Consider the following 26,396-nt stretch of genomic DNA (forward strand, 5'->3'; position numbering starts at 1 on the left):
TGCTAACCATTATCATTCATTTTTGGCTCAGAAATTATTTCTAGTTGTAATCGCCATACCAGGCATTTTTTCACATAAAGAGTTAATATTCAACCACAGGAGTCTGAAATTCTATCAATAAGACCATAGAAGTCTATCTTTACAAAAAATACCCCCTATATATATAAAATAAACACCAGGAATGAAACGTCAAAAACCCTGGGTCCCCGGAAAATACGCACGGAACACAGGGTGACCGCAATTTAGCGAGCGTAGTTAAAAAATAACACTAAAATACACCTACCACACTCGACAACATTCAAATCTGATACACTTTACAAGAGTAATCAGACATTTTCTGAGGTTTTCTGAGATTTTCAGCTGTCGCCGAAGCCATTCGCTGACGTCACAACAATAACAACAATTACAGCGCCGGGATAAAATTAGAAAGTAGCAATTCCCGTACTGTCTTACCTTCAAATTACATAACAGACATTTTCATATTGCTCTATTCATATAAAAAAGTCATTGTACACCAAGTATCAAATTTTACTACTGAAATTTAGATATTCCGCTGCATCGTAAAATGGCTTTATCCCAGGAGTAACCTCCCTTTACGGGTTTTCCCAATCAAATTTTGTAAATTATCTTTTTATTGCAAAAGGAATCTAGTGGATATTATAGACTGATGTGAACATATAAATATTTTAATACTTATTTACTCGATGTACAAATTTTAAAGGATAAAATAAGTATTTTATCTTTATCTCGGCGCTGTAATTGTTGTTGTTGTTGTGACGTCAGCGAATGGCTTCGGCGACAGCTGAAAATCTCAGAAAACCTCAGAAAATGTCTGATTACTCTTGTAAAGTGTATCAGATTTGAATGTTGTCGAGTGTGGTAGGTGTATTTTAGTGTTATTTCTTAACAACGCTCGCTAAATTGCGATCACCCTGTGTTCCGTGCGTATTTTCCGGGGACCCTGGGTTTTTGACGTTTCATTCCTGGTGTTTATTTTATATATATATGAGGTATTTTTTGTAAAGATAGACTTTTATGGTCTTATTGATAGAATTTCAGACTCCTGTGATTCAACTCGGAAAGTTAGCCCTTTTCGCCCCGTACAGGGCAAAGCGCATTCGCTACAGGTCTCTATCTGTCCCGGTCTGTAGCTGCAACCTTGGCTTCGTCCCAGGACATACCTACTTCACGTAGTTCTAATATCAAAGGTGTTACTGGGCAATCTCGATTTCTTGCACCTTTTTTGGGTTCCAATCAAAGTCGAGTAAAAGAAAGAAACAATGTAAAGATGTCAATAATACATGTACATTCACTTTTAAGTGCTACACGTTAAGAGATTTAACATTTATAATAATATGTATACACATAAATTTTCATACATGCTGAAAGGTACTTATATGTAGGAATATATTAATAGTAGTTATATATTCACGCTTTACTAGATTGATAAAATATTTCAGCAAAACAGATTTATTATTCAACTATCAAACATCACCCAAACTAAGCCTTAGTGTTTAAACTAGTGTATGGCAGTGTAAAAAATAGGATGGTTAACATGCTATGTGGCCGAGTGTTTAAAAACTGAAATTACTTTCTTTTCGCTTTTTTTTGCGAGCAATAAATGATAAATATTCAACAGATACATACATTTTTTAAAATTCACATTTTATTATTGATGATTTCTGTGTCAGTTGTCCTTTGAAAAGGGTTTAATCGTCCTTTATATTGTCCGACAAACTTTATGTACAAACTTGCTTTGTTGGATGTCCAACACATTAAACTTTATGTACTAAATTGTATGGAAATTGCCCTGCGGGTACCATTCTTCACCAAACTAATTTGTATTGGACCAAAGTTTGGTTCTTGCGCTGTAGAATTGTATCCAGGGTTATTAAACTGATCTTAAAACATAGGAATAATACTGCTTGTTGGTGACAAGATACAGGATCTACGTTGTCGAGGAAATCCATTGATTATGTATTTTTGAGACAGCGTATCACCAACAAGCTGTGTAACGATTTTATATCTTACCGACTACCCTTTAATTCCATGCATTAATCAACACATGCAAATGACGTAATTATCACTTTCTTTTCATTTTCAGTCAGATATGACTCTGTGGATGGACCGTAACGGATAGGGGTGGGGAGGGGGGTAACTAGAGTCACGGATTGGGATTAATTTATTACGTGTTTTACGTCGTGGGAGCAAACTAAAGCCATTCATAATGCTGGTATTAAACGAAAAGCTAATATGTGATAGAAAGAATAATGTCCGCTTCCTACATCGAATTTATTAAACTTGTGTTAAATGCTTGACAGAGCCTTGCGTTTTATTATGTTATTCAACTCGTTTAATAAATTCAATATCCTCTATTTACGTCCTTGTGCTAGTTATTCAATTACAAGTACGTACCAGATCGCTAACGTACAGCAGAAAAAGTATGATTAGCACTAAACGGCTACACCAGATGACAACAAGAGGTGTCACAGGAGACAGTGCGCTCGACTATTTCGATGTTGGATAGTGAAAAGGAAGATTGGGCTGTCACTGGAATGTTTAATGACTCCAATGGTGGATGAAGATATTGCACAATAGCTTGAGTCTGAATCAAAAATATTAAGTAATAAGAGAGTGAAAGATAAATTGTATCAAAACACAATACAAGTATAATTATAAGCAAAAAGGGGGCATCATTCATAAAAAATTGGTGCAAGAGTTATGGCCCTTGTGTCATATGATGTGAGTGATGATGTTAAACCACTATTTTAAGTTTGAATCAAATCCATTAAGTAATAACTGAGATATAGTGAAAGTGCATCAAAACTTTAACCTGAAATTCTAAGTAAAAGGGGTATAATTCATTAAATAATGGTACCAGAGTTATGGGCCTTGTGTCATATGATGTGTGAGATGATGTGGAACAACTACTTTCAGTTTAAAACAAATCCATCAAGTAGTTACAGAGATAAGGAGAAAAGAGAAAAAGTGTAAAAAAATCTTTCACCAAGGTGGGGACGCGGAAAGACGCCGACGCCAACGCCGGGTTGAGTAGGATAGCTCTCCATATACTTCGTATAGTCGAGCTAATAGTCGCGAAAAAAAGCTGTTACGCGTCAAAATCTATGGCAAGCTAGGCTATATAATTACATTTCATAGAAAATCACCAGTAGATTTTTAGTTGTCCAAAACGCATTTTATTCATACACATTATGTGAGAGTTTATTAAACATGATTTTCATGCCATGAATATCCTACCACTTTAGATTTCATACAGTTTGCTGGGTTTTAGTGATGAATATAGCCAGTCTATCCCTCTGATCCATGACATTCCGTGCAAAGCATGGTTGCAAATTCATTCCGTGCAAAGCATAATTGTAAATTATCTAAATACATGTACACTGCTAACTTGCGTACAAATTAAACCAACTATCAGACAAATCGAGTCTGCAATATTTACTATTTGTTTTGTCCTCATTGCTTCTGAGGGATCTATTTTTCAGATTTTGTTAGGGCCTAATATATTATGTTGTTATTAAGTGATTAAGTATATATCACATGATATCTATTTCAAGAAAAAAAAAATAAATAAAAACAAAAACATTAGATAATTTTAGGATTTTATTTAATGATAACATCCTTACATCATTTAAAGATGTTTCAGCAAATAACCTTTTTATTTACACTACAGTATGTTCTTTGATTTTAATGCCGACCGTAACTTTGTAAATTCTTGTCCGGGCTGTAATTCTGTCATCCATGAAGGAATTTTGAAATAGTTCGGCATAAATATATTAACCTTTATGAGACGACGTTTCATGTGTAACACTCAGACCCCTTTCTACACTGTCAAGGTCACACTTAGAAGTCAAACAGTCTGTTTTGTGTCCGGATCGTAACTTTGCCATTCATCAAGAGGTTTTAAAAGTACTTAGCATAAATGTTTATCAAAATGAGAACCCTAGCTCCAAGGTCAAGGTGTTAACAGGGTTATTTTTGTGTCCGATCCATATTTCTGCTATCCATGGAGAGATTTTGAAATATCTTGGCATAAATGGTAACTATAATCAGACAATGTGTCACACGCAAGACCCAGATCCCTTGCTCAAAGGTCAGTGTCATATTTAGAAGTCATATCATAATAGATCTTTACGTGTCCGATATATAACTCTGTTATCCATGAGGGGGTTTTGAAACAACTTGGCATAAATGTTTACCATAAGGAGGCAATGTGTTACGCGCAAGACCCAGACCCCTAGCTCCAAGATCAAGTTTACACTTAGAAGTCAAGTGAAAGGTTAAGAGGGTCTGTTTCATATCCGATTCGTAACTCTGTCATTAATCATGTTACAATCTAAATATTTTAAGATTTTGTACCAATTGCAAATTAGCTCAGTGGTAAAGCATACAGTCCATGTTAAACAGATCTTTTACCGTGTGGGTTCGAATCTCACCATCGACATTATTTTTTTTCTCGTAAACATTAAGATTCCTTCACGAACTATGTGACAACACAACAGAGAAGTATCATAAGCCGATATGGCAGATCAGAAAAGTTTACCATTATATCAAAGATGATATTGACTAAATACATGCATTTAAGCCATGCAAATAATAAACATACTGTTGTTTTATATAAAGGCATACATACAAATACAAACCACCAAAGAAAGAAACAAAAATATGGGAATGAAAATGAAAACATTAAAAATATTCCCCGATAACGAGAAAACTTGTCGTGCATAACAACCAGACCGCTAGCTCCACGATCGCTGTCACATTTAGAGGTTAACGGTTTACATGGTGTGTTTCTTGTCAGTTTCTTGTCAGTTCCATACCTATTCCGTCGGTGAAGACATTTTAAAATTACATGGCATAAACGTTCGTATATTAAAATAAGGTGTCGGACGCAAGTCCAAAATCTCTAGTTTCAAAGTCAAAGTCAAACTAGATTAAAAAGCTAACATTTATGTTTCTTGTCCAGTCAATAACTCTGCCATCATCAAACATTACTTGTCACAATTTTCCCTATGATGAGTTAGTGTGTCATGTTCAAGACCCAGTCCCTAGCTCTAACGTCAAGGTTACCTTCGGAGAAATTTTTTCTCTTGTCGAAAAGTTAGTCATAACTTAACTATTCTGGCATATTTTGCGCATCGAACTGTAGCATTCTTGGACAAACCTCGGGGGCGTTTGTCACTAATAGTGCCATCTCTTGTTTGAGCTTCAATTCTAACTTTGAGAGTTACATATATTTGTACTTATCACTTTAAAATGTCAAGGTCAGTAGTGGCTATTGTCATGTTACCTTAAAGACACACCACTAATTAACTGTAACCTTTTGTATTTCCATAATGCTGTCTGACTAAAGTACATCTCCTATTACGCTATACTTCGGATCTGAAGACGTGCTATTGATAGCCTCGTTCTGACGACCATTCCGTTAGCCAGGCAGAAGGCTTACTTACAACATTTTGTAAGAATAAAAAATCTGTAAGCGACTGGTCCCGAATTCGGGTCCCTGACAGCCTACTTACTTACAACATTTTGTAAGAATACAAAATCTATATTTAGACTGGGTTTTTGATAGTTACATTTTTATGACGTAAAGTGTCAGCCGGTTAGCTCTGTCGGTAAACCGTTAGCTCTGTCGGTAGAGCACTTGCTCTGTAAGCGACTGGTCCCGAATTCGAGTCCCTGACAACCTACACATTTTTTTCTTAATCTTTGACATTCGAACAAGTCGTCTGATTGGTTAAAATAAAAAAAATAGAATTGCGAAAATAAAAATAGCAATTCTGGAAATCAAAAATATACAGAACACGATTAAGAATGGGTCCTTCTCGGATCTTGGTTTAAAAGATCAAGTATTTCAGTCAGATTGTTCCATAATTGTAATTATACATTTTTGTATGGAGAAATGAGAAATAACAAGTGTCTAATTACAGTTTGACAGTAACAGATATAAGGCTAAGACAATGTATTACTAAATATATTATTCAATTAATGTAGTAGTATGCACGGTACTTCATGTATTAAGGTGAGTTTAGATCACACTTTGTTTCTATATACAGTGTAAGATAGTTATTATTTTATTTTTTATAAAACTATACTGAGAAGAGAATGACTGAGTAAGTTTGCAGATGAAGTTATGAAAACCGGACTGAGCTTGTCCACCTGTCATCTTGTAGAATAGTTGTATGATACCAGTATTACCAGAATTATTTGCACAAAGTTCATGTGGGAGGAAAAGTAGACCACTAGGTATTGGTGGGTCTTTAACTCTTCTAACTTGTTAAATACCGATGGATAAAAATAAATGCTAGATCCTACAGTTAACGGTCAATGCAATACGTTAATGTTACACACCGATAGCCACACGAAAACTACATGCAGATATAGACTTGCCACAGTTCTCTACTGCGAAAATCTAAAGTGGTAATTTTGACTGGGAATTCACGGCATGTATCTTGCAGTAGTAACGAACATGACGAACGAACTGGTGGTTGTTGCAATTGAATTGTTATCAGTTTTAAGAACAAGGTATAATGTAGTTAGCCCCCACCCCACGAAAGAAGAGTTATTTTTTCACTGTTTTCAGGGGACTGAACCATTGTACATGTATTAAGTATGAATCCTTTCAAAGTTACAACATATACGTAACAGGCTTATAAACAGTATTAATTCAAATATTTAAAACAACTTTTGGAATAACGGAAACAAAGTTTTGTTACTCGAGCGGGGATTATTTTTCGCCAATAAAGAGGATGAAAACCGTGTTGAGAAGACGTATGTTTTGTCCAACATATACATTTTATTGTAGTTTAAGTGTGGTTTGTAATATAATAAATTATATAACACTACATGTTAACCGTAGCGACACCGTTGTTAGATGAAAGGTTAAATCACCAGCTACTACACTGAAGAAAAGTAAATACCCAACGTTCGTTTATGGCAAATATTTCATTCTTGTTACTTGTATGCAAATATTTTGATATTCTTTTTTTCATTATTCATTAAATGCGTTTCTTTTGTGATACTCAAAGCATTACCTTTGTCACATGCGTACGTGAGCTTGTGTTGTAATTCAGGCACCAGGAGTGCGTTTCATAATAAAGAATGCAGCATGCTTTCGCAAAACTCAAATATTCATGAATGTAAAAGTCGATTACAAACTCTTGAATCACTATACTACGGAATTCCGTTAGGGCCATCGCCTTTGAATGTGTTGATCTGAAACGCGATACTCGATAGCACGATGGTGAAAACGCGAAATCACGAAACTACGATAACGAAAACACGACAACACGATGATGATAACGCGATATCACGATAACGAAAACGCGATGATACGATAGCACGATGATGAAAATGCGATATACTATCGCGTTTTCACCATCGTACTGTCGCGTTATCACCATCGTAATATCGTGATATCGCGTTTTCATTATCGTAGTATCGTACTATCGCGTTATCACCATCGTACTGTCGCGTTATCATCATCGTACTATCGCCTTCCGGTGCCCATGCGCATAGAAACATTTCCCCTCCATGTGACAAAATGTCTGACTCAGAGTCAGATTACGAAGGTAAACATTAGGCTAATTCTGATTCATAAATTAATACAATGGTGCGATAATGATAACGCGACAGTACGATGGTGATAACGCGACAGTACGATGGTGATAACGCGACAGTACGATGATGATAACGCGACAATACGATGGTGATAACGCGACAGTACGATGGTGATAACGCGATAGTACGATACTACGATAACGAAAACGCGATATCACGATATTACGATGGTGATAACGCGACAGTACGATGGTGAAAACGCGATAGTATATCGCATTATCATCATCGTACTATCGTACTATCGCGTTTTCGTTATCGTAGTTTCGCGTTATCATCATCGTGTTGTCGCGTTTTCGTTATCGTAGTATCGTGATTTCGCGTTTTCATCATCGTACTATCGAGTATCGCGTTTCAGATCAACACATTCAAAGGCGATGGCCCTAACGGAATTCCGTACTATACCTTCAGAAAACTTTTGAAAAAATAAAGTGCATTTTATTTAAATTGTTATCAGTTTTTGTTCAGGGCACTAGGACCAGGCCAGAAAGAAAAAAATACTGTACATGTTCTACTCTACCCATAGGTATACTAAAAACATAGAGAAACTTAGTTATGAACAAGTGTCTGTGAACAAATTGTAATGATTGGTTGATATGAAAATGTATGTCAATCGTCGTTTGTCTATACGTGTGTCGACGTTTGTCGTTGTGTCGCTGCGGCAGAACGAAATAACGAAATGGCACGAATCAGCCACCATAGCAATACGAATTAAATAAACAATACAAATGTGTACCAGTATAATTTGTGATTTCAAATTCAAAATCATTTCTAAGATGGCGTCTAGTAATCATTTTGAGTTTTCTCGTATACAATTGTGAATATATTTGACTGATGCATTAAAGTGTTAGATTTCCGTTCTCCTAAGTAAAACGGACTTCAAACTAGTTTCAAACTACGGTTATAATGTTTAACATCCTAAGTATAAATCACCGATATCTCTGATTACTTATGTTGGAAGGGACTGGACCCATGATTTTAACTAAAAATGATCCTTCTTTGAAACTGAATTCTGATCATGAGTATTAGAAGATGATTTTCTTAACTATCTTAAGAAATGACTCCGATGCCAGGGAAGGGAAGTTCTCTACACGTCCAACGGCTGCAATATGATCCTTCTGATATTTAGACTTGTCGAATAGGTTATTTTATAAGAAAGCTAAATATTTATAGGTTATTAGCTTTGTATCAGGAAATATGCACGAGTTCTTCAGCGGAAATATTGCGCGACTTTAGGAGCGCAATATTCTTCCGCTGAAGAACGAGTGCATATTTCCCGATGCAAAGATAATAACCTTTTTATTACATACGCATCTACACGTATAAATATTATGCAAATATCATAAATATGTTCAATAGCCTGAATAGGATTGACAATACTGAACTAAATAGAAAAAATAGTGCAACAACACACACTGAATTATGTCACGCGCCCGATATGAAATTCAGGCGTCAGTGTATGGTAAAATATTGACGTTTCCGGTACCAGTGTAACTTAACGGGGAAAATAAACGAGTATGTAATAAGTTTATTTGACTATGTTACAGACCGATCGCAAAGAGACAGTTCGTACTGACCAAGTGTATAAAACAGGTATGTTTTGCATATTTTTGGATTCAGATTGCATTCAGTAAGGTGGAAAATACATCGAGTAGTGAAAATGAAGAACAGTGATTAAATAACGCTTTAAAATTTATATAATACAAATTTGTACACATGGATTAGTTATCAGAAAAACACGCTATAATTTGGTTCAGTTGAAGCTAATTTCATTTTCTGCCGTAAAACTGGTGACTTTTGGTGTTGTTCTATGCACATGTATATCTAAAATAAAAGTATTTATTATATACATACGATTTTTTTTTTATCTCAAGCACAGCATGTATTTCAATAACGAATACAAAGCACTGTATTCGAAGGTAATGCAACTGCCGTCGAATACAAACTAAACTGTTCAATCAGAAATGTCGTAAAAATGTCGCCTCGATGTCCCATATGAGTAAAATATTTCGCCATTTCAAACGAGTTTCAGTCGTAGTCAATTTCGGCTGATATACCACTAGAAGTATAGATATGAGCCGCGCCATAAGAAAACCAACATAGTGCATTTGCGACCAGCATGGATCCAGACAAGCCTGCGCACCAGCGCAGTCTGGTCAGGATCCATGCTGTTTGCTAACAGTTTCTCTAATTGCAATAGGCTTGCACTATGTTGGTATTCTCACGGCGCGGCTGATATAATCAGAACCTCCATCTGCAATGATGCACTGGCCAATTTGGGTTCTGATGGATCTTGCCAGGTCGGATCGCATGATCCGGGCTCGAGCCGAACACAACATTGCTGATCAATTTTAAGGTACTGTTATAATAATACTTTTGTATTTAGTCAGCCCTCTGCAAGCAAGATGATAAGTGCTTTATGATGCAACAGTTATTTTTGGTGAATTTATGTTGTAAAATGGTATATTTTTCCAAATGCCTTTATTTGATGCATTTTTGTCAAATGTATAGTATCGAAATAAAGGAACCGTGATTGCTAGCAAAGGCGAAATTAGTGACTGTCGCCTCTGAGAAGTCTCCTACGCAATGATCTCCCCTTACAAAGCGATAGGGGAGGTAACTGCTGCAGGGATTTTGCCGCCTAGTCGAGAAGATTATCATATCTCTTTTAAAAACGTCATGTTCGACGTCTAGCGTTTGTAGTGACCGTAATGGTTAGAGACCACCAATTGTTTTTCCATAGACTTACATTGTAACATTTACGGCCTTCCATACATCGAAACATGTATATCTAATTGCAAGTTTTTCAAGAACTATCTTAGTTCTACCAAAATATCGGACGAAAAACATATGAAGAGTGATACTTTATTTAAGTAATTTTCGTGTGAATGAGATGAACCCCTGTTTACATCATTGACATTGCGGGAGAAATTCGTTTGATGAAACTTTTATTCAAAACACATAAAATGTAGCAAATTTTGTCAAAATGTATAATAAAATACCGTACATGCAGTGAAAAAATATCAATTTTGAAAAAATAATCACTTCCTGGGTTTGTTTACATGACTGACCAATCAGAACGCACAGACGTTACCTTATTCCCAGGTATACACTTACCTCATTCCCAGTAAGTTCCCTGTACTTTTTGGAATTGGTGGTCTCTGACCTAATAGGCCCACGAACTTAGACACATTATTGTTTCATTTTCTTTTCTGGTCCCTTTTGATCATGGAGTCCATCATGAACTGACTCTGCTGATATTTTGCTTCATTTGCATCCTATGCTTTCAAGGGATCTTGTTTTCAAAGGATCTACTTAGATTTTATTAACTTGTGGTGGCCACCAACAGTCTCTCGTATGTTGGCTTAATGTTGTAAAAGTCTCTCTTCATTTGCGACCATGGAGTCCAACAAATGGATATATTTGTATAATAAAACTCCGCTGAAGCCGGTGCTAAGGGTGGTGGGGTGTGAGGGGTGTTGCGAATTTCATGACCACTTGTCAAGCATAGTTTGCTACTTTTTTTATTTTTTTTATTTTATTTATTTTTTTTTTTTTTTGCTTACTTGAGTTCTATACTTCCAAAAGCGCTTCTTACACTTTATTTTTAAACAAAATACAAAATACTATGTGTACACATTTTTCTTATTGTCTACTTGGCCCTTCCAGACATTTGACAAATATAGAAGCGAAGGGTTTTAGTAAAAGTGAACCTATTCCAGACCTTTCACGTATGTAGCTGAAATACATTTTACATATTTTTGGTCAGTTTCTCACTCAGTGCGCAGTTTTCCTCAGTTTGAAATATTGTACATAACTGGTTATTCATCATAAGTGAAAGAAAAAACTAAACGTATGTCCAAATTATACGGACTTCGAAATTATCGATTTCTAATCTTGATGTCTGGCTGGATAACGTAACCGGTATAGCAGGTTGTCCTCTAATTACCATCCCGACTCCACACCACCAGTGGGAAATCGCTGACGCTTGAATAAGTAGTATAAAAATGTAAATTTATATGGGAAAAAAAGAAAAGTGGATAAATTCTTTAAATGGAGATAAAAATTGAAATGTGTTTTAGTTAAAAAGTGCTGTATATGTAAATAAAAATTGTGAGATATGTGCACGCAAAATAATTTGGATGGCTTAGGATGTGCATTCAGTTTTGAACTGGACCACAAACAATAATTATAAGAGTAAGGATATATTGAGACGATTGCCTCTCGCACAAAGATAAATTTAAACACACACGTTTAGTTAAAAAAAATCCCGAATGTAAGACAGTAGATATGAATATCTTTAAGTAGGTTCATATTCCATGACATTCGTACCAGTCATGTATTTTCGTTACAATTCGGGCTGATAGAAATGTGTTGAAACAATGGAATAAATGTGTGTGTAGTGGGCTGGGGACAGAAACATTCCACAATCTTTAAATCTGCATGTCTTTTCTTTGGATTTCTTTTTGAAGTGTAATTTCTATTGCCGTAGAATAGCTTTAACAATAATTTAGAAGCCCACTATGTATTTTGGACGCTTTTAGTACAAAACCTTTATATAGTCCCAGTTTAATCTTATTTTATATATATACCTTGCAAACTTCCAGAGCAACATTTTAGTTAAAATAAAACAATACATTAATTATAGCCTCTTTTGCTTGAGAGGAGAGAAAGGTCACATTAATACACAATATAGAAGGAGAGACCTACATTTTGTATAAATTGTCGGATAAATGACATGCAAAATGAGAAAAATATTTTAAATACAGTAATTACCAAAATGACACTTGTATATGAAATATGACGCGGAAAACAGTTAGAATTTGCGACCTCAAAACTTCAGTAATAGATAGCGATGAGGAAGACTTTTACCCTGAAACAGCAACCCTGATACCTGCAATGATGTTTGGAACTAGAAGAAAGCAGTCCCCACAAACGATTGGAGGCGGTCTGTCTGGATATAAAACGAGTGGTGAGCTATGATTTCTATAACTTTAATAATGATAAATAGAATGCGCGTAAGGATTTTTTTCTGACTAAATTCACCAAGTTTGAAAGGTTTAATCCAAACCATATTTTAATTTTCGCTGGTTGCTTTGCTTATTTTGGTAGATTTCTGGTAGAAAATGTAAATATATCTCAAAGTCGCCACACATTGACATTTTTGTTAATCTTGTCTATTTTCTAGTATCAATATTTTTAACAGACAATTTTTATTTGGCTGAATCAGTTGAGGGAAAGAAATCCTAAAAAGACGATGACAGACTAAAAGTCAAAGCGAACTTTTTTGACAATGCTTGAGGTTATGTCCGAGAGTAATGTATAATAAGAGCTGTCTGGTCACAGCGCGCTCGACTATTTGTAGTCTTTGGTTAAAAAGGGCATAAGTTTAACAAAATAAAAACTAGAGTTATCAGGGGTCAAATTTAGCAACATTTTCTACTAGCTAAAAGTAGCTAGTGCCCTTTTTGCTCACTAGCTAAAATGAAAAGATACCGGCTAATGTTAAACAATAATATTTAATTACTTTATTCACATTTTACTGGCCAAAACCTACTGATTAACTCTGTAAGTAGCCAGTCACAAAAAAAAAATATATTAGCTTAAAATAGCTAATGCCATTTTATCCACTTACAAGCTAAAGTCAAACCTTCCATGTTAACTTGATGCAAGCTGCAATCATGCATTATATCAGAGTTTTGTTGAACAATGAAATATCATTTATAAACATAAATGATAACATTCCTTTCATGCAGAAAAATGTATACCTGCAGAACAGCTTTGAAGACATTTGCTTGGTATATTATTGACTAGCTGAAATTAGCTAGTACATTCCAAGCCCACTAGCTATTTTCAAATTCGACTAGCATTTAGCTTGTATGCTTGTCTAAATTTGAACCCTGAGTTATATAACTTGCCAAGTAAGGTAAACTTATAATGCCATAGACATACATGTGTGAAGTATGAAAACATTTGATCTGGTACTTTTGTTGTTGTTTTTTAAACCTGCTTACATGCAAAACTTGAAAAAGCCTGAAATTCTAAGCCTGTAGCACCAGGATTATGATTTTGACAAAATAAAAACGAGAGTTAAGTAACTTGTCACGAGAAATCATTTTATGATGCCAAAGACACTTTTGAATTTCGAAAGCATTTGGTCTAGTAGTTTCTGAGAAACCTGCTTACACGCAAACTTTAACCTGAACTTTTGTGACGCTGACGCCGAAGAAAGTCGGGTGACTATAAAAACTGTAGCCTACCATTTGAAAAATTTCAAATAGTTGAGCTTAAAAGTAAAAAAGCAACTGAATATCTGTATGAAGCTGTGCCGTATTCAAAATAATTTTGGTTCAGATGATAATTTCTCAATCTTTATAAACTATTTCTTCATGTAGAATACCTTATTTTTCGCCAAGGTTCAAGAAAAAGGAGAGAATTTTTTTCAGTATAAACATGCAATAACAATATTTGAATAAGACATGCGAGTCTGCTGGTTCGATCCAACTGGTTAGTTGGTGGTCCCGTTCCCTCATTTTGGCAGAGACACAAAGCAAGGCACTCGTATGCAACTGGGCTTAATTCACTTAGCCTTGAAAGTCAATCTGACTAAAGTACACATCCTATACGCTACGCATAGGATCTGACAACGAGCTATTGATAGCCTCGTTCGGACGACCCTTCCGCTAGCCAATCAAAAGCTAACTTACAACATTCTGCAAGCTTTAAAAAGCCTTGGTTTTTGATATCAACAATTTTTATCTCGAAAGATGTCACTTAGCCGGTTAGCTCTGTCGGTAGGACACTTGCTCTGTAAGCTAGAGGTCCCGGGTTCGAGCCCTGGATTGAGTGCAAATTTTTCTTACTCTTCGACATTCGAACAAGTTGTCTGATTGGTTCAAATAAAAATAGCAATATTGGAAATCCAAAATATACAGAAGACGAATGTGAATAGGTCGTTCTCAGATCTTCGTTTAGAAGATCAAGTACTTTAGTCAGATTGCCTTGAAAGTAGCACTGACTGAATGAAAATTGCGATTCGTCGTTTGTCGTCTAGTGATATACCAAACAGTCGTTCATTACAAACAAAAACTATATAAACACTCCGAATCGGTTATACACCATGTATTGTTCTATTATATTTCTTACGACACTACAAGTCAGGTCACCCCTTTTCTTTCGCCTCGGCCAATATCTTTTTAGCATTTTAAAACGAACTGGACATAGGCGGAGAGCAATAAATCCCATTCATACACAATTTATGCAAACTATCATTACTATGCATATTGTACTTTGATATTGGCTGCTGGCAAATAAGCCTTACGAATTTATTTTTATAGCTCTTTGTTTCTGCAGAATGCGCGGGACAGTTTTGAGTGGTCGAATTGAAAAAAAATGTGACCGTGTCAATCGGATATATACCCAAGGTGTAGTAAAACTTCGTTCGCTGGAACTCAGATAATTTGTAAACCACCCTTCGTCAGGTCCCGGCAATATCCCCGTTTAATGAATCTTGTCCGATGGCTTGAACTAACGATAACTCGAGCAAGTCTTGCTGGTCTCGTCAAGTACGAGCGAACAGAGATCGACTGTACAATTTCTTATGTCTAACTTTTACAGACGAAAGCACAGACGTGTTATAACTATAACAAAGGACGATTTTCACATCGGCAAGATTATAAAGTTGTTTATCATGTTTTTCCACCTCGGGGTAGAACTTCGTCCCAATAAAAGCATTACAATAGATTATACAATAAAAGATTATCCATGCGTAAATATCTAAATTTTATAAATAAAACCATTGGTATTTTCATATTTTTGGGAGGAATGTAAAACATGTATTTTGATAATTACGGATGTTCGGAGTCTGAACAAGGTAACAAAATAATATTTCTTTTTAGTACTTTTAAATTGCATTGTATCTCAGTAACTACATGTGGAAATTGATTGAAACTCATCTATTTGTTCATGTTGGTGTGCACAATTTTCTACTTTTAAAAAGTTATGACCCCTTTTTTATATTTTTAATACCAATTTTATTCTTTCATTTCCTTGTTGAGCGCATTTTAGGGCTTTTCCGGTAAAGAAAAATGACTGAACTGAAAAGGTACAGTATGGCCATATGTTATTTTTTGCTCCCTTTAATTTGCGGGGGTGGGGGGGGGGGGCATATTTTCGACGTTCCCTTTAATTTGCGGGGTGGGGGCACATTATCGACGTTTTGTCCGTTCTTGCGTTCCTCCGGACATTCTCAGTTGCTGGGCTAATTCTCGGAAAACACTGATTAGAATTCATAAGAACTTCACCAGTTATCTTCACTACCAGTTAGAGATTTGATTAAATATTTTTACATTGTTGTGGACACGTGATAATAAAAATTAAGCACATACATTATACATGATGGGTAACAAAAGCAAATGGGTTTGGGTGCAAGTAATTACTTCATTAAATTCTGTTTATTGATGACAAATGAAAGTTATCAAATTCAACATTTCTTATAAAAATCATAGTATTTACAGCAATCATTTTACAACAACAACAACAGCAGCAGCAACAACAACATCATCAATAATAGTAATAATAGTCACATCATCATCATCATTATTATTATTATTATCATTATTATTATTTTACAATGATAATTATTATTATGATTATCATAAAAATAATAACAATTATGATAAAAATAATGATAAAAAAAATAATAACACGATAATAAAAGCAATTGCAGTAGGCCTACTTTAGAAACTATTATAATTACGATAGTGATGATAACGTCATTCAGAAAAAGAATATACAACCAATAAAAATGCGAATACTGTCGGCCAGAATATTTAGTGCGGAGTTCTGGTCCTTTAAAAGTATATTTAAAAACAATTTGCCCTGACTTCTTTTCATTTACAGTTCGTGAGAATTTGGATGAAACTTCATGAGAATGAAACAAAGCATCAAGGGGAACCATCTGGCAGTCCTACCAATGTACTTTTTAAATTACTTATTATATACATTCTCTAATAAAGCGGGAGCGTCTGGCCGTCGTAAAAAGCATTTTGCTAGTCACAGTAAACAGTGTTAACCCCGTATTTTTAATTTGCATTTACAACCCGCCAGCATTTAAATATAGAGTAAAAAACGCATTGACTGTGACAGCTTTCGTTATTTTTTTTCATCTATTTTAAATTCATGTTCATATTTGTTAAAACTTTAGAATGTGAATGAATAAAAATAATGTATTAACAATGGGGACATTTAGTTATGTGTGCGTGCGTGCGAGAGAAATATCATTTCTGGCCTATAACTTTACCGTGTAAGGTCGAATTTCGAAGGAACTTGGCATAAATGATCAGTACAAAAAGTCAGTGTGTCTTGTTCAAGACCGGACCTTTAGTTTAAAGGTCAAAAGTCACATCAAGGAGTCAAAGACTTAACCTACCTACCTAGTCCTTGTTGTGCCCGGAGGCACATAGGGCAAGGACTAAGCTTTCTACTCTTCTCTGTCTTGTGCTTTCCTCTCCAGCTCACCCCAGGTCATGCCAATTTCCTTGATCTCCATTTCTGTTGTGCGTCTCCAAGTTGTCTTTTGGCGTCCTCGCTTTCTTTTCCCTTCCGGAGTCCACCGAAAAGCTATTCTTGTCAGGTTGTTCTGTGGTTTCCTTAAGCCATGGCCGATCCATCGCCAGCGTTTTTGTTTTAGTATGGTCCTCATGTCTGTTGTTTTGGCTTCTTCATGCAGATCTTTGTTTGTTATTCTTCTGGGCCAAAATATCTTTAGGATCTTTCTAGGTATCCGTTGTGGAAACTTGAGAGTCTGTTGATATCCCTCTCGGTCATTCTCCAGCATTCGGCTCCATAAAGTAAAACTGATAGGACATAACTATTGTATAACCTCATTTTAGTGTTCTTGCTAATGTTGCTTGTCTTCCAGATGTTATTGAGCTTTATGAAGGCATCTCTGGCTTTTCCTAATCTGGCTTTGATATTTTTGTCATTCCCGCCATCTGATGTTATTACGCTACCAAGGTAGGTGAAGGATGATGCACAGTCAAGAATCTTTCCATTTAAAGACTTAAGGTTTCCAATAAATTGGCACAAGCGTGCACTGTTTCTTGCGCGGCCTGGTTCCTAGCCCAAAGGTCACGGTCACGCTTAGAGGTAACATACTGTATGTTGCTTTTCTTGCCCGGTCTAGGTCTAGATGTTGTGTGTATGTATGTTGGTGGATTTTCAAAAGTTTTGAATGAATATTAACCGTAAGGCCAAGACAGTATGTCACATGTAAGACCCAGGCTCCGTGTCTAGATTTTGCCTCGCCTGTTATAATATTATTTGTATGAATAGAGGGACTTTCAAACTTGGCACTCATATTCATCTTAGTATGAAAGACCAACTCCCCAAATTTAAAGGCCAAGACATCATTTACATGTAAAATATTAAAGCCTTTTTTTCTGGATAATCTGGCATGAACAGTCATTCTAACATGATCCGCAGCAATTGCTATATAAACCACAGGCACGGGTCCAGTGTATATTTTTTTGTTTGATATAAAAAATATGTTTTTTTTGTTTCACACAAATATACTTTATATATGTTAGTCAAATGAAAAAAAATCGATGACAAAAAATCCGGTCACAATATCATATACATGGAAAAGGTGAACTCTGAGAGCGTAACCCTAGGAACGAAATATTCCAAATATCCCCGGCGATTTCAGCTGCCAAACGAAGTGATAAAAACCAGGAACACGTCTGCTATCCGGAATGAAATCACCGGCGATAACTGAAATATTTCGCTCGTAGAGACTAGTACTGTGTTTTTCAAAGCAATTTATGGGGTCAGTTTAGTATTTATGGAAGGCTTTAAATGTTTCGAAGGTACAATCATGCAGGTAGCGGCTGCAAGGGTATAAACTCCGATTTTCATTTTCATTTGACTAACATATATAAAGTATATTTGTGTGAAAAAAAAACCCATTTTTATATCAAACAAAAAAATATACACTGGACCCGTGCCTGTGATATAAACATATAGCGAAATCGCCTATACATGAATCTACGATAAAATATGGTTGGCTGTTACATTTCAACCCCCTATGGTTGTGACATAAGAGATTCTACTTCAGTTCCATTACATACGAATTATTTCAGGGCCAAATGGTTGAAAACAGCATTTCAAAAGCATAAATATGATAAAAAGTCATACTGACTTATGTGTAGGACCGTAAAACACGTTCTGATCTCTAAGAGCGAATTCAATTAGCTCAATTATGATTCAGCGGTGACGTCATAAATGTATGACATAAAGTATGACGTCATAATGATGTGACGTCATATCTAAGTTAAGTTCGTCACTTGTAACACAGGGTCAACTCGCCTAATTTGATGATTCTGTTCATAAATAGTTTGCGAGCTATTAGATTACTAATTTATAAATACTTCTCAAAATTCTGATAAAAAAGAAAGAATTCTGTATGTTCCATTGGCTATGCAACACTTTCTAACCATAGGGGGTAAATTGTAACAGCATATGACCCGAATGACGTATTCCGTTGAAAATGTAGTGTATACTGTAAAATGCGAACTATTTGTGTTGTTAGAATCGAAATAACAAATCTGTTCCAATAATTTTATCAATTAATAAAACATGGGCAGTCGTTTGGATGCGAATAATTTAATCACTCGTGCTACGCACTCGTGATTTAATTATTACGCATCCAAACTCCTGCCCATATTTTATTTAAGAAATAATAAATCTGTTCCTATATTTTATCAGTTAATAAAATATGGGCAGGAGTTTGGATGCGTAATAATTAAATCACGAGTGCGTAGCACGAATGATTTAATTATTCGCATCCAAACGACTGCCCATGTTTTATTAATTGATAAAATTATTGGAACATATTTATTATTTTGATTCTAACAACGCAAATAATTCGCATTTTACAGTACTACATTTTCAGCGTAATACGTCATTCGGGTCATATGCTGTTACAATTTACCCCCTATGGTTAGAAAGTGTTGCATAGCCAATGGAACGTATAGATATTTGTTTTTTTTTATTAGAATTTTGAGAAGTATTCATAAATTAGTAATCTAACAGCTCGCAAACTAATTATGAACAGAATCATGAAATTAGGCGAGTTGACCCTGTGTTACGAGTGACGAGCTTAACTTTTATATGACGTCACATCATTATGACGTCATACTTTATGTCATACATTTATGACGTCACCGCTGAATCATAATTAAGCTAATTGAATTCGCTCGTAGAGATCAGAACGTGTTTTACGGACCTACACATAAGTCAGTATGACTTTTATTATATTTATGTTTTTGAAATGCTGTTTTCAACCGTTTGGCCCTGAAATAATTCGTATGTCATGGAATTGAAGTATAATCTCTTATGTTACAATCATAGGAGGGTGAAATGTAACAGCCAACCATATTTTATCGTAGATTCATGTATAGGCGATTTCGCTATATGTTTATATAGCAATTGCTGCGGATCGTGTTAGAATAACTGATAAAATATAGGAACAGATTTATTATTTCTTAATTGTAACAAGACTTCTTCCTCAAAGGTCCATGCTACACTTAGGCTTCTGTCCAAAATTATCCAAAGTGCCACTAGTGACAAGATACTCATGCACTCATAATATTACATAGTGGAGGAACTCCTGTCTTACGGGAACATTTTGATTTTTCTTTTTACGAGCCCACAAATATTTTCAGATGAGCATCTTATAACAGGTTTGGTCAATGAAATGACTTAATTCTATATTTTATTGACTGCATCATTAAACGTTTATATTGTATAAATTTTCATAAAAAAGATATATGAATATCAATTTAACTACACTGTCAATAGGAGACTGCCGTGGCCAAGCGGTTAAAGCCATTGACTTTGAAATCACCTATGCGGGTTTAAAACCTCGCTTGGGGTATAAATTTCTTTACGCGAGAGGGCCTACGGAAGGTCGGTGGTTCTACCAAGGTGTCCGCCCTTGATGACATAATGCCTTGAGGGCACCTAGAGATTTTCCTTCAACAAAAAAAGCTGGAAAAGTCGCGGTACAAGATAAATTGTGTCGGCATAACTCTAAACCCAACAATGAATATGTCCATATTAAGGGGCTAAAATTAATAACGTAATTATTATGCATGCATTTCGTTGCAGATGAAAGGACCGCTACCAGCCCAAGCACTGTCTACAACGTCTCACAAGAGCACCAAGGTTCCAAGTACACACAAGTATTTCCCAGAGTAGACTTAGATGATGAGGTCACTAAACGTCCAAATGCGGGCTACAATACTTCACCATTAGATCAAGGTTCAAATTTTAGACAGACGCAAAGAACAGAAGCATCACGAAGAACAACACCAGATGAAGGGATCGCCACAGAAACTGTCTCGCCATCAGATCAAATTAACAAGTTTCTAACAAAATCCAGGTCAGCGGTATTTACTCCACCAGACTTCGACGTGCTATTTAAAAATCCAGCCAAACTTCACTTTGAAATTAAAGGTATATACCTTATGTATTACTAATATCTATTAAACTTTTTTCATAATCGCAGGTACAAAAAGTTCAACTTCGTTCGCAGTTTTTTTTTTTCGAATTTTTTTTATGTACTAGAATGCTTACAGATTTCTTTTAGCAGGTATTGAAAGCATTAGTTGTTTTGTTTTTGCTTTTTAAGAGATTTATTCTTTTATAGCAATTCCGTCTTTTCATTATACTTAATTACAAGACAGAATGTAAGCATCATTTTATATTTAAGGAGAGAGTATAGATGAAGGCATCCATTCCTTCGACAGTGGTACCAGTCATGTGTACTCTAGCTTCAGCCGAAATAATGAAGCAGACGACATTTCAACAGCCATCCAGAAACCTCCGCCGCCAAAAAGAAGTGACAGCGTCATGGTGCTGACGTTTACTGACATGGTGGTGAAAAACTGGGAAAATTCACAGGGTCTTGCGGGTTTCCGACATAAACTGGCAAATGATATCAACCATAAATATTGCTCATGTACGTTATATTTTATGTATCATACCATACCATGAGTAAATAAGAGGACCAGATTTCCAGTATTACATGTATCATTTCCCCGAAAACCGAAAATTTCTACATTTTACAAATTATTTTGTATACACATAAACACAATAGATACCGAAATGCATGAAGAACTAAAAATAGAACTGAGAACATAATAATTAGCTAAAAAGCACAGTACACATAATATTTTACTGGTTTGGGAGATCGGGCAGAGACTTTAAGAGATATTTTGAGCAGTGCATTTTATATAAACCTACATCGGCCGAACTTTTGAGAAAATCCGCCAAGGTTTTGACTTCTTTCACTGACATTTCAAGTCTGGTTATAACTTAACTTACAAGTCTTCAATGATTGCATTCACCAACAGACTATATTTTTTCTATGTAAAGGTTGCTACTTTTTTTGATATTTTATTTTTGTCTAGACTTTATTTTCAGAACAGTTTACCTGTCATGTTTCTTTTATCTGTTTCAGACTGTCGATGCGATGACATGATTTTTATATTCCTTTATGTTGTTTTTGGCTTAATTTATATATGTGCAGGTACATTTTCTCTATGTATATCATATATGTTATGTATATGTATATATTCAAAGTTTTTTTTTCCAACACTCGGTTAAAAACTTAGGTTCTGTCATGGCGATTAGCATCGGTTGACGCGCGGACCGGTAAGAGAACATTATGACGTCAATGATGATATCAGATTGCCACATGACGTCAAGGTCATTACCTCTCGGAAAATTGAAGTCCAGTATATTTTTGTCAAAATATTTAAATGAGAATGTAAGAATGAAAATAACCAATGCCTTCTTGTGGTTCATCGTCTATTCAGAGTTCATATACTTGGATATTTAACCTCTCGGGCTTACGCCCTCGAGGTTCAATTCCTGCGCATCGGAACTCTTAACAATTGATAAATCAGGCGATAAACTACACGAAGGCCTTGAATATTTGATAAATACATCGAACAGTCGTAAGGATATCCAAAGCTTTGAGATATTTGTCTTACTTGTCAAAGTAACTTCTTAAGCAAAACTGTCATCAACACGCATAGTATCTAGTTATGGCCCTTTGCAAATGAATATGGAAAAGTTAGCATCACATTTATTTAATATTTATTATTCTGCCTGGATATTGTATATAGGTGACAACAGCCTGTATATCTAATACAAAAATAGTCGCATATCGTTTAAGGTATTAGATCACTAATAGTTATGTTTACAAAATGGCCTTTGCTTGGTATATTCTGAAAGGTAACCGTGTTTTGCACTATTTTGCAATTTTTAAACAACTTTTACCGTGCCGTTTTTTATAAATTTTGTATAACTTATGGTATCTCCTCAAGCTCAAGTAGAGACAAATTTCAAAGTGATAGCCACTATCCAAAACATTTACCGAGACCTCATTTTACCATTAATTTTAATAAAAGAAACATCAGACTATTGGTAAACAATTATAAAACACAAAATAAAAATGTCAATATCATTTTTTCTATGGTGCCTCAAGTAAACGGATTTAATGAGAAAGAATTCAAACTTCAACATTGAAAAAGGTAAGGTCGAATGCTGTGTTTCTGTTTTGAATTTTGCTTGCTCCATTTAAAAATAACCTTAGGACAGACGTAAAATCTATCTTCCACAATATATAATCTAAGAGTGAAAGCAAAATAGAGAACTTTCACCGCGTGTAACTCAATATTTTTAAAGATGTGTAACTCTACCCAGGCTTCTGTTTAAGTAGTAAATTCACTTTGAACACCAAGAAATCGCTGATAAGATTCACCTTTTTCCATTTTTGTGCAAGAAATCAATAATAGGTCTTGAAAGAAGTAAAAACTTACTAGAAAAAAAGGAAAATAAGGAGAAAAAAATTGGTCCCAGGAAGGCTTGAACCGACGCCCCCCCCCCACCCCCCTTTCAAGAATTGCAGTAAAAATAGGTCTATGGTAGGAATTGAATACTCTTCAAAAAGGAGGTTCTCTATTAGTGATCTAATACCTTAAAACCAAAATTTACCTCATAGTTACAGTTCCATTCTCCATTTACATTTTTAACTTGTCTTACATCCAGTATAGCTCTTCAACTTTTTCGAAGAAAAAGTAGAGCTATTGTACTCACCCCGGCGTCGGCGTCGGCGTCGCTGTTGGTTAAAGTTTTTGATAAAGTCAAATATCTCTGTTACTATCAAAGCTATTGACTTGAAACTTAAAACAGTTATTTACTATCAAAGTCTACACCAGGAGAAACAATCCCCATAACTCTGATTTGAATTTTGACAGACTTAGAATTTTTTGTTAAAATTTTTGATAAAGTCAAATATCTCTGTTACTATTAAAGCTTTTGACTTGAAACTCAAAATAGTTATTTACTATCAAAGTCTACACCAGGAGACACAATTCCCATAACTCTGGTTTGAATTTTGACAGAGTTATGTTCCTTTTTAACATAGAAATTTTGGTTAAAGTTTTTGATAAAGTCAAATATCTCTGTTACTATCAAAGCTTTTGACTTGAAACTTAAAATACTTGTTAACCATCAAAGTCTACACCAGGAGAAACAACCCCATAACTCTGGTTTGAAATTTGACAGAATTATGTCCCTTTCTAACTTAGAATTTTTTGTTATTTTTTTTGATAAAGTCAAATATCTCTATTACTATTAAAGCTTTTGACTTGAAACTTAAAATAGTTATTTACTATCAAAGTCTACACCAGGAGACACAATTCCCATAACTCTGATTTGAATTTTGACAGAGTTATGTCTCTTTTTAACTTGGATTTTTTTTACTGGCAAAGCTCTAATTTAGAGTCAAGCACTGAGAAAAGCCGAGCGCACTGTCTTACGGACAGCTCTTGTTTTTGTCTGCTTTAAAACAGGGCTAGCAACATATGTATAAAGATCCTCCTTTTTACTTGACAGGCACCCTTGGTTTGACACAGTGCAGCAGCGAACTGTATGTGAATATATTCTTGATTACAGACGGTCTTCTGTCAGTTTTTGTTTTCCCGATAACTATTATGGAATGGACGAAACGAATTGGAGGGTGTGTTAAAAAGAATGACGTGCAGGGACATGGAGTAACTTTCATTCTGATTGTGATACTGAGGATAGCGGCTGCCGTATCTGGTAATGATTTCATAACGATCTAAACAAAACTGCTTGGTAGGTGAAAACGATTGTGTATGTGCCGGTCTATCTCGTGCACGTGATCAGTACACCGAAATGCGCAACTTATCCGAATATAACAATCATGTGCACACGACCATTTCGTCTAGACCGGAAGTTCATTAGGGAAGTTCATCCAAGTTTTTTTCTGTTGATGTCTAGATGAAATATTGAGACAATATGACTGGTGAAATATTGAGACAATATGACTGGTGCACGATGGAAGATAAATTACTACTAAAGTCTTGCTCAATATGCATGTAGTACCCATTTACCGAACTGGGTTAGTATATTTTCCCGTTCATGACAGTGTTTCTTATAGTATACTAAGGGGTACGGTACAAATTATACATTGGCATTTCTTTCTGGTCTGGTGCCAGTGTGCTAAACATAGGGTCGACTTGACACATGAAATCGAACTTTGGATGACCCATCTTGACTGATAGTTCAAACTATTTCCATGATAAATTATTTAAATCGATGAAAATTTATGTTTACGATATCATTTGTTTTGTTTTCCAGGTAGTGTTATCATCGCAATGAGGATAAATGTTTACCCCGAAGATAACTTCATGTGCTGGACAGTTTTTAGACTTCTTGAGGTTGGAGTAGTGTTAGAATGGGCCTTTCTGTTATTTGTTATGCTATTACCGCTTGTGCTGTGTACTGCTGTATATTTTGTGGCTCGCAAATTATGAGAATAAAATGTGCAGTGACTCATTAATGCTCGAGTTTTGTGACTTCTTAACTTAGTATGTGCCCCAACTACCTGTCCGTTTGTTCGGCTTGTGAATGTCTGTAGGCATGAGCACACTAATAACCGGCCTTCTTTATTCTATATAAAATTGACAATTTTCCAACGGCTGTCGTGTTTGATGCAATAAAAATGTTTTCAGTTAAGCACACAAACAGTGGAATGAGCTAAAAAAAATGAGACCCAAATTGTATTGGATAGTGGCGGTGTATGACTAAAATTCCGTGACAAATTCTGTTAAGCTATCATTTCATTATGAAAATGTTTCCTAAGTGTCAAGCATACATCTTTCCTGAGATTTCAGCAAAAAATTGCAAAGAAAATAAGGAATTTGAATCCGCCATTATGCGAAACTACCATTTTTTCGCCATTTTTTTCGCCATTTTCTGTTTAGTGTCTGTATATCCTGTGTAGATCTGATTGGTTGAACAATTAACTTTTTTGTACGCGTTCTCGGCTATCTTTGAAAGCACTGTATGAAATAAAACATTGATTGTAAATCTACGAGAACCCTAATACCAGAATCTGCCACTACGTACACGTTGAGAATGCGTGAGGGTTCAGTGGAAAGATCAAAACGTCATATTTGAAAAGTCTTTCTTGCATAATAAGTATATGGTAAAGAAGAAACTGCATATTAATAACTAAATATGAGATGATTTTTAAATGACCACTTTGATGTTACGGCAGCATAATCTGTACCTAACAAGTATAACTTTAAGGACGGTTACGCTTCCGCTTGTAATTCATCATAATGGTTGTCACCTTGTCCAAGTCCATCTAATCAAATGTG

General features: G+C 35.3%; 1 protein-coding gene across 1 annotated transcript; it reads left to right on the top strand.

Annotated features, from left to right (window-relative positions):
• The first annotated feature begins 12,312 nt into the window (after nt 1-12,312).
• LOC123523452 (uncharacterized) lies at nt 12,313-25,573 on the top strand. Its single transcript, XM_045301127.2, has 6 exons — nt 12,313-12,607; nt 20,806-21,153; nt 21,410-21,658; nt 22,160-22,228; nt 24,604-24,810; nt 25,372-25,573. Exons 1-6 carry the CDS (start codon nt 12,436-12,438, stop codon nt 25,545-25,547), a joined length of 1,221 nt encoding a protein of 406 aa, XP_045157062.2. The 5' UTR covers nt 12,313-12,435; the 3' UTR covers nt 25,548-25,573.
• Nucleotides 25,574-26,396: the final 823 nt, after the last annotated feature.

Source organism: Mercenaria mercenaria, chromosome 3, assembly GCF_021730395.1.
Source record: "Mercenaria mercenaria strain notata chromosome 3, MADL_Memer_1, whole genome shotgun sequence".
Taxonomy (NCBI): Eukaryota; Metazoa; Mollusca; class Bivalvia; order Venerida; family Veneridae; genus Mercenaria; species Mercenaria mercenaria.